The sequence below is a fragment of the Chionomys nivalis genome, chromosome 15 (assembly GCF_950005125.1).
Source record: "Chionomys nivalis chromosome 15, mChiNiv1.1, whole genome shotgun sequence".
Lineage (NCBI taxonomy): Eukaryota > Metazoa > Chordata > Mammalia > Rodentia > Cricetidae > Chionomys > Chionomys nivalis.
In genome coordinates this window covers 45,082,586-45,098,694 of record NC_080100.1, presented here as the reverse complement: position 1 = coordinate 45,098,694, position 16,109 = coordinate 45,082,586, and the positions used below count along the sequence as shown (strand labels likewise).

At 44.4% G+C, this 16,109-nt stretch overlaps 1 protein-coding gene across 2 annotated transcripts in view; it reads right to left on the bottom strand.

Annotated features, from left to right (window-relative positions):
* The window catches only part of Ocln (occludin), a 49,369-nt gene that overhangs the window by 9,382 nt on the left and 23,878 nt on the right, over positions 1-16,109 (bottom strand). For both annotated transcript variants that reach the window (XM_057790186.1, XM_057790187.1), the window contains exon 5: positions 3,952-4,100. In XM_057790186.1, coding sequence (XP_057646169.1) covers positions 3,952-4,100 — 149 coding nt within the window. The remainder of the gene's footprint in view (positions 1-3,951; positions 4,101-16,109) is intronic.

Sequence of the window (16,109 nt, the reverse complement as noted above, 5' to 3'; positions counted from 1 at the left end):
AACAGCAAGAACAGAAAGGAACAAAGGAAGGGCTAGGCTTTCTAAGTTATCAGCCTGGCTATTCAAATCCACTATTTAAAAAGTCTGAAGCTTTTGCCCCCCCCCCACTTTTCCTTTTTCCCTCTGTGGCTGATGCTCAGGATTGAACCTGGGGCCTCATGAATGCTAGACAACCATCAAGCTGTTTCTTTTCCCCCTTTCAATTGCTTCCAAATTACAGAATCCAGAAGCTGAGATTCCATCTCCCAGGCTGACCGGTCTCTAGGGCCGCTTGGCTCTCACTACTCTCAAGGCCTTAGCATTCTAACCACACTTAAGCTCTACCGACCCTAAAGCTCTGGGGGATGGATGTGCGGTTGGGAAAACACAGGTGGCAGTATCTATTTCTTCTGTCAAAATCTATGCAGCCAAGGTAGCTGCCTGTGTTGCGTCAGTGCTATGCTTCCATGAGTGTCAATGATTGACAAGCTCTCCGACACGCTACCCACACCACCAGCTACTGTATGTGCTTTGTTGCTTGAGGCAGTAAAACAAGGTTTTGCAACTGCTCTTTGCTTTGAAGGGCTTTGTTTGTTTTTGTGACAGGGTATCCTGCAGCCCTGGCCTCAAATTCACAATATTGCTGGGGATAACCTTGAACTCTTGAGCCTCCTGCCTCCACTTCCTCAAGGGTTAGGACTACAGTTATGTATCACTATGCCAGGCTTCAAATAAAACATTTGAATATGGTTGGCCTATTTGAGGGCCTCTGCATCAGCTCCTGCCTCCCGGTTCCCGCCCTGCATGAGTCCTGTCCTGACCTCCTTCATTGATAAACAATGATATAGAAGTGTAAGTCAAGGGCCGGGCGGTGGTGGCGCACGCCTTTAATCCCAGCACTCGGGAGGCAGAGGCAGGCGGATCTCTGGGAGTTCGAGTCCAGCCTGGTCTACAAGAGCTAGTTCCAGGACAGGAACCAAAAGCTACGGAGAAACCCTGTCTCGAAAATCAAAAAAAAAAAAAAAAAAAAAAAAAAGAAGTGTAAGTCAAATAAGCCCTTTCCTCCCCAAGTTGCTTCGGTCATGGTATTTCATCACAGCAGTAGTAAGCCTAACTAAGACAAGTTGTTACAGGATAATGGGGTATTGCTATGACAGACCTGACCATATTGTATTGGGTAGGATTGTGTTTTTGGCCTAGAAAAGTCATTTATTTCAGAGCTCAGTCAGCTGTTCTACTGGAGCTCTGAAGATAAGAATGTTTAGAGCAGACCTTGTTGGTGAAGTTTCAGAGGGAAGCAAAGCAAAGATTCAGGTCATTTATGTAAAGAATCTGTGGGTTCTGGTCAGCTGGGGATGAAGAATCAGAGTGATTAGCAAGAGACCAGAGGACTAAAGTAAAACCTTTGTTTTACTGGGATCATCAGTGCTGGTCAGCTGAAACTGAGAAATTAGCAGTAATTAAGAAGAGACCAGTGCCAGGCAGTAGTGGCGCATGCCTTTAATCCCAGCACTCGGGAGGCAGAAACAAGTGGATCTCTGTGAGTTCGAGGCCAGCCTGGTCTACAAGAGCTAGTTCCAGGACAGGCTCCAAAGCTACAGAGAAACCCTGTCTCAAAAAACCAAACCAAAACAAAACAAAAAAGAAAAGAGGAAGAGACCAGCATCACTGAGGTGAAATCTTCAGGGAAATGTTTCCAGAAGCACAGGGAAGCTGTGTTCCAGAGGCGGCCAAGGTTGTACCTCATGTTGGCAGCCAAATCTGGTAGTGTAAGCATCACCTGGGTGGTACTTGTTTTAAAGGCATAAAGGGGTCATGGAGCAGTTAAGATTTGGCACTGTGAGAGGCCAGAGGAGAACTCTGGTGAAGACACAGCCTCGGTAGCAGTCAAAGGAGAGGGACTGAAGGCATTACGCAGGGAAGCTGAGGTTCAGCAACACAAGAGCGCCTAGGTGAGGTAAAAGTACAGCCCAGTCGCAGCAGAGACCCCAGCAGTTTGGAAACGCCAGCCATAGGATCACCACAAGAGCAGCAGCAGCCTTGGAGTGGAGCCTGCCCAGGCTTACAAGACAAACTGACTGTGTGGCAGAGGGCAGAGCTGGAGAACGGCCCAAGCCCCATTCCAGCAACATAAAGCATAAAGAAAACCCTATGGTTCGGATGGGGTCCCCGTGAATCCGCCCTGAGTTTAGTTACGCCAGTCCCTAAGACGGTGATGTCGGGCTGCACTGTGGACCTTAAAGCAGCGGAGCCCACTGGGAGAGTTTTATGGTCACTAAGAGTGTCTCCTTTCAGATGAAGAAATGGCTCAAGAGCACCGCCTGCTTGTCTAAAGGTCCTGAGTTCAATTCCCAGCAACCACATGGTGGCTCACAACCATCTGTAATGAGATCTGGTGCCCTCTTCTGGCCTGCAAGCATTCATGTAGGCAGAATACTGTATACACAATAAATAAATAGATATTTTTAAAAAAGAAAAAGAGTGTCTCCTTTCAAGAGGACCGAGGTCCATCTCAACCCGTGACTCTCTCTCTCGTGCCCCATAATTGTTATCAGCACCACGAGGTCCTCACCAGAGCCAAGCAGGTGCCAGTGCCCTTACCTCCCCAACTATGAGGTTTACAAAGTAAGTCTGCTTTGGGTATTTTGTTTTAAATGTTGAAAAACAGATGAATAACCAAAATTCTGGGCTTCAAATCGTGCTTTCTAGTTTAGCAGACACGTGTGTGAATAGAGCCGATTGACAGGCAACCTTTCCTGTCTATGAGACCCAATAATCACGGGCAAAGGGAGAAAACCAAGTCGCCACACATCTCTGCTTAGCTAACTTCCACACTCATTTCTGAGCAGAGCACAGAACCCTATTCCTCTTGAAAAGCCACATATCTGACCCTTCAGTATAATTAGCAGATGAAAGGGGGTCTCATCCTCCGCATCCTGAATTTCCAAGTAGTGCTTAAGCCTCTAGCAAAGATCACTGTAAGAGGAAGGAGGGTTTGTGGCCTGCTTGCCTGGTGCCAGTAGGTAATTTTTATTTATTTTAATTTATTATTTTTTTTATTTTTATTTTATTTTATTTTTTTTTTTTTTGGTTTTTCGAGACGGGGTTTCTCTGTGGCTTTGGAGCCTGTCCTGGAACTAGCTCTGTAGACCAGGCTGGTCTTGAACTCACAGAGATCCACCTGCCTCTGCCTCCCAAGTGCTGGGATTAAAGGCGTGCGCCACCACCGCCCGGCCTATTTTTTTATTTTTTTTTGGTTTTTCGAGACAGGGTTTCTCTGTGGCTTTGGAGCCTGTCCTGGAACTAGCTCTGTAGACCAGGCTGGTCTCGAACTCACAGAGATCCGCCTGCCTCTGCCTCCCAAGTGCTGGGATTAAAGGCGTGCGCCACCATCGCCCGGCCAGTAGGTACTTTTTAAAGAATGGCCCTGTCGCTTCTCGGCCTTGTGATTCACAACAGTGTAAAGAAGGATGGTACAAAGCAATAGGCCTGCTGGAGGAGGCCGCTTGTTCCAGCTGCTCAGCCCCGAAATAATGCGTCCAGGATTTCTTTTTAAGCTTTTCTAGGTTTTACGTGGATTTAGTCCACCACATTGTCACGCCAATTTGTTGTAAGGGGCGTGGGCTGCTCGTTGGTTCCTGGCTGCTTAGCCCCAAAATAATCACACAGAAACTGTATTAATTAAGTCACTGTTTGACCCATTAGCTCTAGCTTCTTAATGGCTAACTCTTACATCTTAATTTAACACATTTCTGTGTATCGCCACGTGGCTATGGCTTACCGGCTAAAGTTCCAGCTGAGTTCAATGGGATACAAGGCTTCTCCCTCACTCCACCTCCTTTCTCCCTGCATTCTACTTAGTTTTCCCCGCCTACCTAAGTTCTGCCCTATCAACAGGCCAAAGCAGTTCCTTTATTAATCAATCCAATACTCCTCTCTAGACAAATGCTATCCAATTAAGGTGCTACTTACATTGGTGTTGACTTATAGAAAGACTCTGGGTAGGACCGCCTGCCATCTACTTTGCCATTGGAGGAGTATGCCATCGGACTGTCAACTCTCTCTGCATAGTCAGATGGCGGTGGAGGCATGTCTTGTGTGCCTGCAGACACATTTTTAACCTAGGAAAAAAACAACCCAAGAAACCATTTATTCATAATCAAAGGGTTAAAGAAATAGGGGAACAGGTAAATAGATCTAGAAAACGTCATATTGAGTGAGGTAACCTAGACCCAGAAAGATAAATATCATATGAACTCATTCGTAAGTGGCTTTTAGACATAAAGCAAAGAAAAACCAGCCTATAATTCACAATCCCAGAGAACCTAGAACCTAGACAATAAAGAGAACCCTAAGAGAGACAAACATGGATCTAATCTACATGGGAAGTAGAAAAAGACAAGATCTCCTAAGTAAACTGGGAGTGTGGGGATCATGGGAGAGGGTAGAAGGGGAGTAGGGAGGAAGGTAGGGGAGTAGAGAAAAATGTATAGCTCAATAAAAACAATTAAAAAATTCAAAAAAGATATTTGAAAAAATAAAATCATTACATCATTACTAATAATAAAAAAAAGAAATGGGGGAATGTACATGCCTTTAATCTCAGAACTGGGGAGGCAGATGCAGGTGGATCTCTGTGAGTTCAAGGCCAGCCTGCTCTACAAAGCAAGTTCCAGGACAGCCAGAGCTACACAGAGAAGAAACCCGACTTGGGAGAGGAGAGTGAGGGAAGAAAGAAAAAAAAATCCTTTAGATCCAATTGAGCTTTTGGATTATTCTGCTATTTTATACCCTTGCAGTTATTATCAACATCTCTATAGGGTGCGTCTCTGCAATAGGGCCTCTTCTATCTTGTGTTCTGTGCTGTGGGAGTACTCAGTGACTTCCTTCACTGTTTCCTACTCAGGGTTAGAGAGGAATGGAATCATTTCCCTCTGAAAGTGGAATTCAGGGCCACAGCCAAGCCAGCAGGTGGGTTTCCAGGGAGTGGACTTAGATTCCACCGCAGGAGGCCCTGGTGGGAGCCATTCTTGGCTCCCAGTGAATTTCTTACAACAAAACAAAACACCCTCTCCGGCAAATGCTTTGCAGTCAAGGGCCTGCCCTTACTCTAGAGACCTCATCAGAACTATAAAAGGCTTCCTTTTCTTCAAAGCCCGTCTTCATTTCTCCAGGATCCACTCCCTTCCCGTCCCCTCCAGCATGAACTTTATCAGAGCCCCAGTCCTGAATGCCCTTCCCCCTTTCTTTGCCTGCTAATCCCTCAAGATTTGCTCCAAATCTTGGTTCAAGTGCAGCCAGCTCCTGAGGGGCTGCAGGGTGAGGTACAAACCTCTATCCCCCACATCTAGCTCCATAAACCTCCAGTCAGAGCGCCTATTCAGTGCCACGCAGTCGCTTACTCACGCCAATGGCTCACTCATCTCTAACTCCTGTTAACGAGCTACGGGACTGGACAGCTAACAACGCTCACAGCCAACAGACCTTTTCCTAGGCACAGTCCTACAGGTGTGACACCTCTCTCAGAAATGAGGAAGCTGTGGCTTAGGGGATTGGATAACTTTCCCAAGGACCTAGACCCAATAAAAATAGTAATGTGTGCAGCCTTGCTGTTGAGTCTGCAAGCCCTGCCCAGTGTCTGCACAAGTCAGAGGCCCAGAGCCCGGCCTTCAAGGTGAACCTGAGTTCACATGGAGGAAGGAGAGCACCAACTCCCACACACTGTCCTCTGAGTTACGCACATATGCTATGTCACAAGCACACGCACCCCCAGATGCACACACAGATACACAAATAAATAAATGTAACAAAAAGAAGCTCAGAGCATGCTATAAAAAGATTGCCTCTGGGGAACGAGAGGTAAAGAAAGTAGAACGAAAATACAAATTAAGATCTGTCCTGCGGCAAACCCTTGGCCAAGTCTCCACTCCAGGGTCTTCACGCATGAAAAAGATCAGAGAAAGGAAATGGAAATCCACCCTCAGAATCCAGCCAACCAAGGAATACCTGCCACAGACTCGCTCTTGAGATTAAGTGGAAAAGCTTATCTCAAAAACATACCTCACACAAACCAGTTTAAAGAATGGAATAATTAATTTTTGGAGGTGCACAGGGTACATCGATAGAAAAAGAACTATATCTGGCCATAATGGGACATGCCTTTAATCCCAAGCACTTGGGAGGCAGAGCAATTAGATACTTGCAAGTTCAAAGCCAGCCTGACAACCAGGGCTGTACAGTGAGACCCTGCGCCTCCCCACCTCCCCCCGCAAAAGAACCTGTTCTGAAATGTCAAAATACAATATATTTATTTCAAAGAGCCACACAAGAAGTAAGTATAATGAGGACAAATTTTAATCAAAATTTAATTATTCTCATTAGAAGGATGACAATTACGTCGCCTGTGAACAAAGTCTTGTGACTTTGTTTAACCCTCCCCCTCTCCCTCCTAGTGTTAATGAAAACATCCGGCACCCTGTGGAATACCAGAAGGAAAACAAGCGGGAAGGGCTTTGTTTCAGAGCAATACAGTGCAGGGGCACGATGCTACCAGGTCTCTGCCTTCCTCGCTGGAAACAAGATAGAGCAACGGGCTCTGTGAACCCTATTTTCTCCACCCTGACCCCCTAAAGTCAGAGCCAATAAAAAGCTCAAAGATTGGGGAAAACACTTTTTCTCATCAAAATCAATCTCCTATAATTTGTGATGAGTAGGATGCCGCAATTACAGACAGCCACCCTCCATTTTCCTCTCCACCCTGCCTTCGCTACAAGCTCACATGTGGACAGTCAGGCTGGACCCACATCCAGCCAGTCTAGCAATGCGACAAAAGTCATCTACTTCTAAGGAGGAAAGGGAACTTCATCTATTGAGTGTCTCTCATGTGCCAAGCAGTCTAATCACGTTTATTTGGCACCACCCAGGTAGATAGGATGTCAACATTTTCTGAGGAGGAAACTGAACTAAACCTGTTCAGAGTAAAACAGGTGAAATGGTTGCTATGGAATCCAAGTCTTGTCCCTTCTCACTACAAGCTGTTCCCTTTTAGCTCAACCTCAGCTTGAGATGCACGCCTGTCCTCGAAACAAAGGAAGCTCGTCCTTAGGGCTACGGTAAAGCTGCTGAGCACTAATGAGATGCAAGGTGAAACCTCTACTTGTCTAACTTTGTGAGAGCAGTAAATTTTACACAGAATTTAGTCTCTAGTGATTGTGAGAAATCCACCTCGGATGGTTCTCTTCCTGCTTGGTAGGTAGGAGACGTGCGGAGAAAGCCCTGCACAGAGAGAAGCAGGCTAATCTCAAAGGGCCATCTCCAGTTTTACAACCTGCCCAACCCACCGTCACTATCCTTACAAGGTCTCAACAGTAAGCGGTCCAACTTGTTTCTCCCGTTTCCTGGTGTTTTATACCTGCAGATGCTCACCCCTGAAAAAGCTCAGAATGCCTCTCAAAGTTCTTTTCCTATTTCTTTTTTTCACTTTGGATTTGTTTGAAATGTTCCCATGTGAACCAATCCCATGAATTAAGAGTCCATAGACCAAGTTGGAAAGACGGATTGGTCTAAGTTGCTCAGCTGCACCAAGGCCTTTGCTCAGCAGCAGTGGCAGGTTGCCCAAAGAAACTGTCCATGTATCAAGGGCAAATTCTAAGTCACTGGGCTATCAGAGCTTTAGAAGCAAGTCAGGGGCTATAAGCAGGCAAGGTGGAGAAACCACCTTATTCTCACTGAGTGAACCATATTGGTTATCTAATCCATGGCTGCTTGCTGCAGAAACAAATCCTGGTGAAGGCTGAACCTTAATACAGAGGCACTTCAGGCTATGGCTCTTTACAGGAGAGCTGAAAAGCCAGAAATATCCCTGAGTCAGCCATCACCTGATTTTCCAAATACCCTTCAGTGCCCTTCAGTTTACTATAGTACAGTGTACAAAGTATGCCATGGTGCAGAGGATACTTCCGCCTATATTAACTCAAAGGCTAAACAGACCTGCAGTGTAATCGTTGTGGGTAGACTTCAGGAAGCAGGCGTTCTCAAATCATGCTCAACCCCATTCCAAACCCACTAAGTCGGAAACCAGGGGGCGTGGGGCAGAGTAAACTGCTCTAACAAGCCTTCCAGGGGATTCTGATGGCAACGAGGAGGAGGAGAGCCTCTGATGTGGGACGGATACTCTGTTCTACAGACAGCCATGCCCTGTTTAGGTCATTACACCTATCCACATGGCTGAGCTTAGAAACATCAACTCTTGGTGCTGGAAATCTAGGAATTCCAGCTTTCAGAGAACCACAGAAGCACTCTCTAGCTCTCACACCAACTCCTCCTCCTCCTCCCCGAAGAACGCTCTGCCCTTTTCTTGTCCTCCAACCTCTCTCCATTCACAACGGAGCTGGAACAGTCAGGGTCGACTGCAACACTCCACTCGTGTGGTTCAGAAAGCCAGCGAGGCCGCTGCTACTTCTTTTACCCTAGTTCCACCAGAGACCATGACCACCATGTCATCTCTTCCACAGTGAGAGTCTAGTATACCAATGGTAGAGCCAAGAATGCTGTACTGAGCAAGACTGGAAAAGCTATTCAAGTATTGTCAGTTGTCTGACACTGATAACCAGCCATGCCAACTCACTCCAGCCTGGCCATGCTCATTTGTCTCCCACTATGGACTTATACATGCTGCCGGGAGGTGACATAGGAAGCCTTCAAAAAAAATCTGTTTTCACTGAAAGGTTGTAGCAGGGTAGATAGGACTAAGTCACACCGCAATGATACATTTATGTACTTACATCTTGGATACTCTTACCCACGCTGTTACTGTTACGATTACTGTCCTAACTGAAATGTATTGGGTGTAGATGTATTCAATATATGTCTTACTTATAATTTCAATGTACAATGATTTTATCAGGATATAACCCACCATATAAAATCAAGGCACATCAGTGCATATGTATAGTTTACTGTACATCAAATAAACTTCTTTGAAGCTGTTTTTAAAAATTATTGGGGGGGCTGGAGAGATGGCTCAGAAGTTAAGAGCATTGCCTGCTCTTCCAAAGGTCCTGAGTTCAATTCCCAGCAACCACATGGTGGCTCACAACCATCTGTAATGGGGTCTGGTACCCTCTCTTGCCTGCAGGCATACACACAGACAGAATATTGTATACATAATAAATAAATAAATAAATTTAAAAAAAATTATTGGGTATAATTATATTGGCTACCCTTTCATTGTTACACCAGCTTAACTATGGATAGAACTTTGTTTTTCCTTGTTTAGAGAACTAACCTATTCTATTTAAAACCCTCATTAGAAGTCAAGGACACAGAAAGCTATTCTGGGGTGACCACAGGCAACAAGGTACGAATGCACAAATCCTGCCCCAACTCTAGACTTTCACGGCAAAAAAAAAAAAAAAAAAAAAAAAAAAAAAACCTCTTCTGTCAAAAAATTAAAGTTATAAAATTCAAACCCAAGTCATTTTGATGCCCTCCACTAGAGAGAGTTTGAGTGATCAGCATCTAAGCCCATCTGTCGCCACAACAAGCAACCATCGTTATCACCGTGGAACACCTGCCTCTCAGATTTTCATCATCCTCATGAGACCCTTAGTCACAGATTCTTTAACCACAGTGGGAGTACCTGAAACTCGGCTCTGAATTTCAATTGCCACTTCATTAGATAATGCAGCAATAAAAACTGATCTCAAGGCCAGGCGTGATGGCACATACCTTGGAAAAATTAAAAATTAAACAAGAACTGATCTCAAGCACATGTTCACAGTGAACTTTTAAATATTTACCATAGAAGTGTAACTTTTCCCAAGCCTGTGGCGTTGTATTTATCCAGAACGTGAATACGCATTTAATACTCATGTTCCTATAGTTACAACTGTCTAAGACTGCAGGCTTGGTAAAGGGATTTTAATGGAAAAACTAGCATGAATGACTCTGTCTTTGAGGAGTCAAGGGTGCTAGACCTTCTCAACTAACAGCCATAGCCAAGTAGTCTCTCCTCTGTCACTCTCGATCCCTTAGAGCATAGTGCTTGCTCTCATAAAGAGGCAGAAAGGGATCAGAGGAACATGGCAGCCTCAATAAGAGAAGCCAACAAACACATTCCAACCTACTCAGAAGCTCGTAAGCTATTCAGATTGTACCCTGAACTTACTCTGGCTCAGATGATTCCATATAAACACAAAGGAGAAATCACAATTAATTTAAGTAGCATACTTAGAGTGCATACTGTCCTCAGCATTATTTTTCTAGACACTCTTTCCTCGTTCTACACAAAAGTCATACCATGTGGCCACAGCAGGTTAGTGCAAGGAGGCCTTGAGACCCAACCAAACTCGGCCATAGTCCCTTTCCAGCCTGTTTGAGAGGAATAGTATGAAGTGCTCAAGCTGGATACAGCGACACATACAATCCCAGCACTTGGAAAGTAGAAACAGGAGGATCATAAAGTCAAAGTCATTCTTAGTGACCTGAGCCACATACAATCTTGTAAAAGAAACAGAAAAACAATCTCAAGGACTCAAGTGTCTGCCTGTGTTCCCAAGAAGTGAGGCCTACCCCGGCAGGAAGAGATCAAGGTGAATTCGCAAGTCCTAAGGACCTTTAGAAAACCCCTGGTTTCGGCTATCAGGGGTACACAGCCTCACCATTGCCCACTGAGGATAAGCTGTTTCAACTCTTTCTAAGATTTCATGTGTTTTAAATAAAATCTTTTTTTTTTTTTTTTTTTGGTTTATCAAGACAGGGTTTCTCTGTAGCTTTGGAGCCTATCCTGGAACTCCCTCTGTAGACCAGGCTGGCCTCGAACTCACAGAGATCCGCCTGCCTCTGCCTCCCGAGTGCTGGGATTAAAGGCATGCACCACCACCGCCTGGCCTAAATAAAATCTTTTTACCTAAGCGAATTCAAGTTGTTTCTGCCACCTGTAACCAGGACATCAAAATTCTTCTCTCTGTTGTCAGTTATTTTCCTTTCCAAATCCCTGGAGTTAAACAGCCACGGTTTGAATCAGCTACATCCTACACTAGAATGAGAGGCAGACAAAATGACTGCACAAAGAAACAGAGATGCAAAGGTGTTCCATCTGCTTGCCAGGGAACGCTGGAATCAGAGATGGCCACAAAGAACCAGGCAGTCGGGCTGGAGAGATGGCTCAGAGGTTAAGAGCATTGCCTGCTTTTCCAAAGGTCCTGAGTTCAATTCCCAGCAACCACATGGTGGCTCACAACCATCTGTAATGGGGTCTGGTGCCCTCTTCTGGCATGCAGGCATACACACAGACGGAATATTGTAAACATAATAAATAAATAAATATTTAAAAAAAAAAAAAAAAAAAAAAAAAAGAACCAGGCAGTCTCTCCAACCAAACATGTGGGTTAAAGACATCAGAATTTATCTACCTAAAACCAGGCATAGGATCAGAATTCACAATAATTCCCTAATATATCACTTACTTCCATAAGAAGTACAAAAGCCAACATTACACACCAAGAGTGGAAGGAAGGGAGGGAGCGCTAAGATTCCCACTACTCCAATTATCTAAGAACTGAAGCCCACAGCAAGGGATCTGCTTTGCCTACTGATGATACACAAACTCCCCAGAGCCTGGTTTTTTGTATGCTCATGTGTAGGAAAATAATCTCAATTAAGAGTGAGGAAACACATTAAAGACGCAAGAACATTTGAGGGCTCCTTTTGGTTGTTGATTTTTTTCTTTCAGATGGTTCTCACTGGTTATTCAGGCTAGCCTTCAACTCCTGGCTTCAAGCCTCCTACCTGCCTCCATCCCCTCGGGAGCTTGAACTGTAGGTGGCACACTGACCCAGTCCCCAGCTCATCACAAACACTGAGAATCATCTCCCTCACACAATCAGGACAATGGCGGAGAAGGAACATGTCCCCATAGCTGAGGTGAGGGAGGCACTTGGGCTTGGCATATCTACAATGCTTAGTCAGTCGTGCATGACACACGCGCATCAAGCAGGGGGCTTAGACTATCCCGTGCCTCATAAAAGGTGCCCTTTGCTCCCATCAAAACTCTTAGAAAAATCAAGATATCAGAGACACTGCTTGGATTTTTCCTACCTCAACAGTTGCTAAAATATAAAGTAGAAAGAAAACACACACACATACACACGCATATAAACAAAGACAATAGTGATACACTTCTTCTGTTGATAGACAAACATTATAAAGTCTAACAGGACAGGAAGGGGGAGGTGTGGGGGGGTAGTGGCAAGCGGATCTCTATGAGTTCAAGGCCAGCCTGGTCTACAGAGTAAGTTCCAAGACAGCCACAGCTACACAGAAAAACCCTGTCTTGAAAAACATGAATAAATAAATAAAAATCAAGTCTAACAGTACCAAGATAGTAAGTGGGCAAGCTTTGGAAAACATTTGTGATTATTTTATAAAAAAGTGCGCTCACAAGTTCTTCACCCCAGAAGTTCCACGCTTGGGTCCAGAGCCAAGAGAAATTTGCACAAGAGTGGGCGAGTTGAGAGGTTTGTAGCAAGAGCGCTGGTGTTTATGTCCTACACTGTGGCAGTGCTGTGGATCAGATGCACACACTCAGCGCACCGGGGATCACACGCACACACGCAGCGCCCCGGGCACTCTACGCAGCTGAGCTACACAATGCCGGTCTAGCTAGCAATGCTGCTCTTAATAACGTAACAGCTCACCGACAAGAGCTAGAGAAATCGCCATGAAACTGTGGAATACAGGGGCTCGGAGTGTTACCTCTAGTTAAATACAATAATGTGAATTAACCTCATCAATCTAGTACCGAATTAAAAAAGGCAAGTGATAAGACAATTCGTAGCCACACACACACACACACACACACACACACACACAACTCACACATCGCCCAGCTCTCCTAACAGGCAGACGTGAAGAGGTCGATGAGAAAGTACAATATATAGACTAGCATAATGTGAGGCTATTATTATAATTCTTGGCCGGGAATGTGTGTCCCCAATTATGAAACAAAGTAACAAGAACGCTGTGCAGGTAACAAAGACAACAATATAATGAACCAAGAACTGTATTCATGTACTTCTGTGGGCCTGAAGCCCCAGTAGAAACAAACCCAAGTAAAAGGTGGTCCCAAGAGCGGGAAATAGTTTCAGGTCAAGCTCTGCCACAGACTCTGTGACCCAGTATCTGTGAATGAAAAAGCTGTCAGCCGATACAACTCAGGTTCGACACCAATCTTCTCTATTCTCTAACACTTTCTTTTTTGTTGTTGTTTTGTTTTGTTTTTGTTTTTTGAGACAGGGTTTCTCTGTAGCTTTGGAGCCTGTCCTGGAACTAGCTCTTGTAGACCAGGCTGGCCTCGATCTCACAGAGATCCGCCTGCCTCTGCCTCCCGGGTGCTGGTATTAAAGGTGTACACCACCACCGCCCAGACTGGCGATTTTTTTATATCTAATGACTCCATGAGTATAGCCTTTAGCCTGCTAATACTACAATGGAGAATCTACCCTATGTAACTACAGACATGTATGAAAGGTATACAAAATAGTTTTTTTATTCTTATCTGTTTGCAATATTAAATGGCAAATTTACCCATTAGCAAACCACGGCACAGTCACACCATCTGGCAGCTGTGGGTGGTAAGGAAAATTCAGCAAGATACCCCATAAAGATGAAAGCAGAAAGTTTCAATAAGCTAGTGAGGGCTTATTTTCACAATAAGACAAAAGTGGTAGTCCACATACTTGTGATGCTTGCTACTTGGAAGGCTGAGACAGCAGGTTAGATTAAGGCCAGCCTGTGATGGAGGAAGGTCATTGGTTAAAAAATAAAGAAACTGCTTGGCCCTCATAGGTTAGAACATAGGTGGGTGGAGTAAACAGAACAGAATGCTGGGAGGAAGAGGAAGTGAGCTCAGACTCGATAGCTCTCCTCTTTGGGGCAGATGAGATAAAGCTCTGACCCAGGATGGACGTATGATGGAGGTGGGTCATCTTTCTATCTGTTGTTTCATTGGTTAAGTAATAAAGAAACTGCCTTGGCCCCTTTAATAGGACAGAAAATTAGGTAGGCGGAGTAGACAGAACAGAATGCTGGGAGAAAGAAGCCGAGTCAGGAGTCGCCATGATTCTCCCACTCCAGACAGACGCAGGTTAAGATCTTCCCTGGTAAGCCAACTCGTTGTGCTACACAGAATATTAGAAATGGGTTAGATCAATATGTAAGAGCTAGCCAATAAGAGGCTGGAACTAATGGGCCAGGCAGTGATTAAAAGAATACAGTTTCCGTGTAATTATTTTGGTGCATGAGCCATGTGGGCGGCTGGGTGCCGGGGACGCAGCCCCGCAGCTCATTATTTCAACAGAGTGGCACCCAACGTGCTAATGAACTCCACGTAAAACCTGAGAGGGCTTAAAAAGGACAGAAAGAGAATTCAAGACAGTTTTTTGCTGTTTGTGGGTTGCGTGCCGCAAAGAAGTTGTCCTGACTCAGCAGCAGAAAAAAAAAAACTGGCTGTTTTAAAATGCCGGCTTTCTGGGCTGTGCCACCATTGCAATCTCTGTCTGGCTCCTGCAGGAGACAGAGCTTTTGAATGGAGCATTTGGAGTAAAGTGCTACGGCTTGCTTGATGGTAATGTGGACTGCTGTGTGCCTGGAACTGTGTGTGACTCAGGGGCACCAAATGGTTCTGATGCAGGAGCAACTCAGCTCCGCCCTGTGAAACTCTGCTGGTCTCAGGCAGGAACTACCGTAATTACCATAATAACAGCGCAGTTAAGGTTTAGACTGGGCAGGACACAGGCAGTACCATAAAACTGATTCAGACACTGTTGGATGAATGTACGTAGGCTTGAGAGAGAGAAAAATATATATATGAAGAATAAAGTTAATGCCCTTAAAAAGGGGGGATAAAGTCTTTAAAGAGACAGAGTACAGATAGTTATAGATTAAAAGAAATAAAGAAAAATAAGCCACGTAAAAATGGAAAATTCACAGAGAATCTGGATTTTTTGTATTACTGTGCTTTCTTTAAAATTTTTGACTGTGAAGGAGCTAAGGACAGAGAGACATTTCATTATATGGGCTGCCAAGCTAAACCAGAATGGATATAAGGGTATTATGATTTCAGAATTTGGGACTAAGGATATGATGCTTTGGAGAGGGTCTTCTTTTGTTTTCACAGAGGATGCGACCCTGTGGATTTCTTCTATCCCAATATGGTATGATAGACCACGCCCTCCTGAAAGGTTGCTGTGAACACCTTCAGAAAATTACTTCATTCAACTGCCAACTGAGATGACCCTGACACACAGGTTACACCATGAAAGATTTGAATACAGCGTCCCCATTCAGCAGGAAGCAGTTTGGAGAGAAAAACTGCACCCATGTTCCCATATATTGTTTATAAATGTTCTTTTACATTTAAAGGGGGAAATGATATAGGTATGAATAATTTGCATTGGTATGGACTTTAAGGTCAATTTTGTTATGTGTATATGTATTTCTGATCTTGATTAAGGTATTGTGATTGTGTAGTTCATTTAAAATGTAATGTATAATTAGGAAATATAAGTTGTTAATGGATAATTATCAATAATAGTCAAGCTTGTAGTCATATTAGTTAGATTTTCTAGTTATATAGAGATATATTTCAGTTAGATAAGCATTCTTCATATCTTTCAAAGACTGCAGAATATGGCATTTAAAATATTTTAATAACTTAGGGCTTTTCATGACAATGAGGCACTCTGCTCCTGGCAGCACCAATCTACTTCAAGAAGAAGATGGGCATCAAAGAGGCTCCTTATGGAGTTGGTTAGCCATTTGGGCAAGAAACTGCTCTTGCCTGGACTGATGCATGAACTGGAAACAAAGAACCCGCAGAAAAAGGACTGCTGAACTTGCCTAAAGGTGAGATGGTTTTGGGGGGTTCCTGACTCATGAAAGAGTCTGCAAGACATTCTGCAGGACACAGCAAAAAGTGACTGAACTGTCTTTGGAATTTCCTGCTTCATGGAAGAGTCTGCTGGATACTATGGGCCTGAAGGCCGAAGACGGATGCCCCAATGGTACAAAAGAACTTTGGGTGACTGTCCAGGCAGTGAGATGTCTCTGTCATTTCTAGAGTTTTGGAT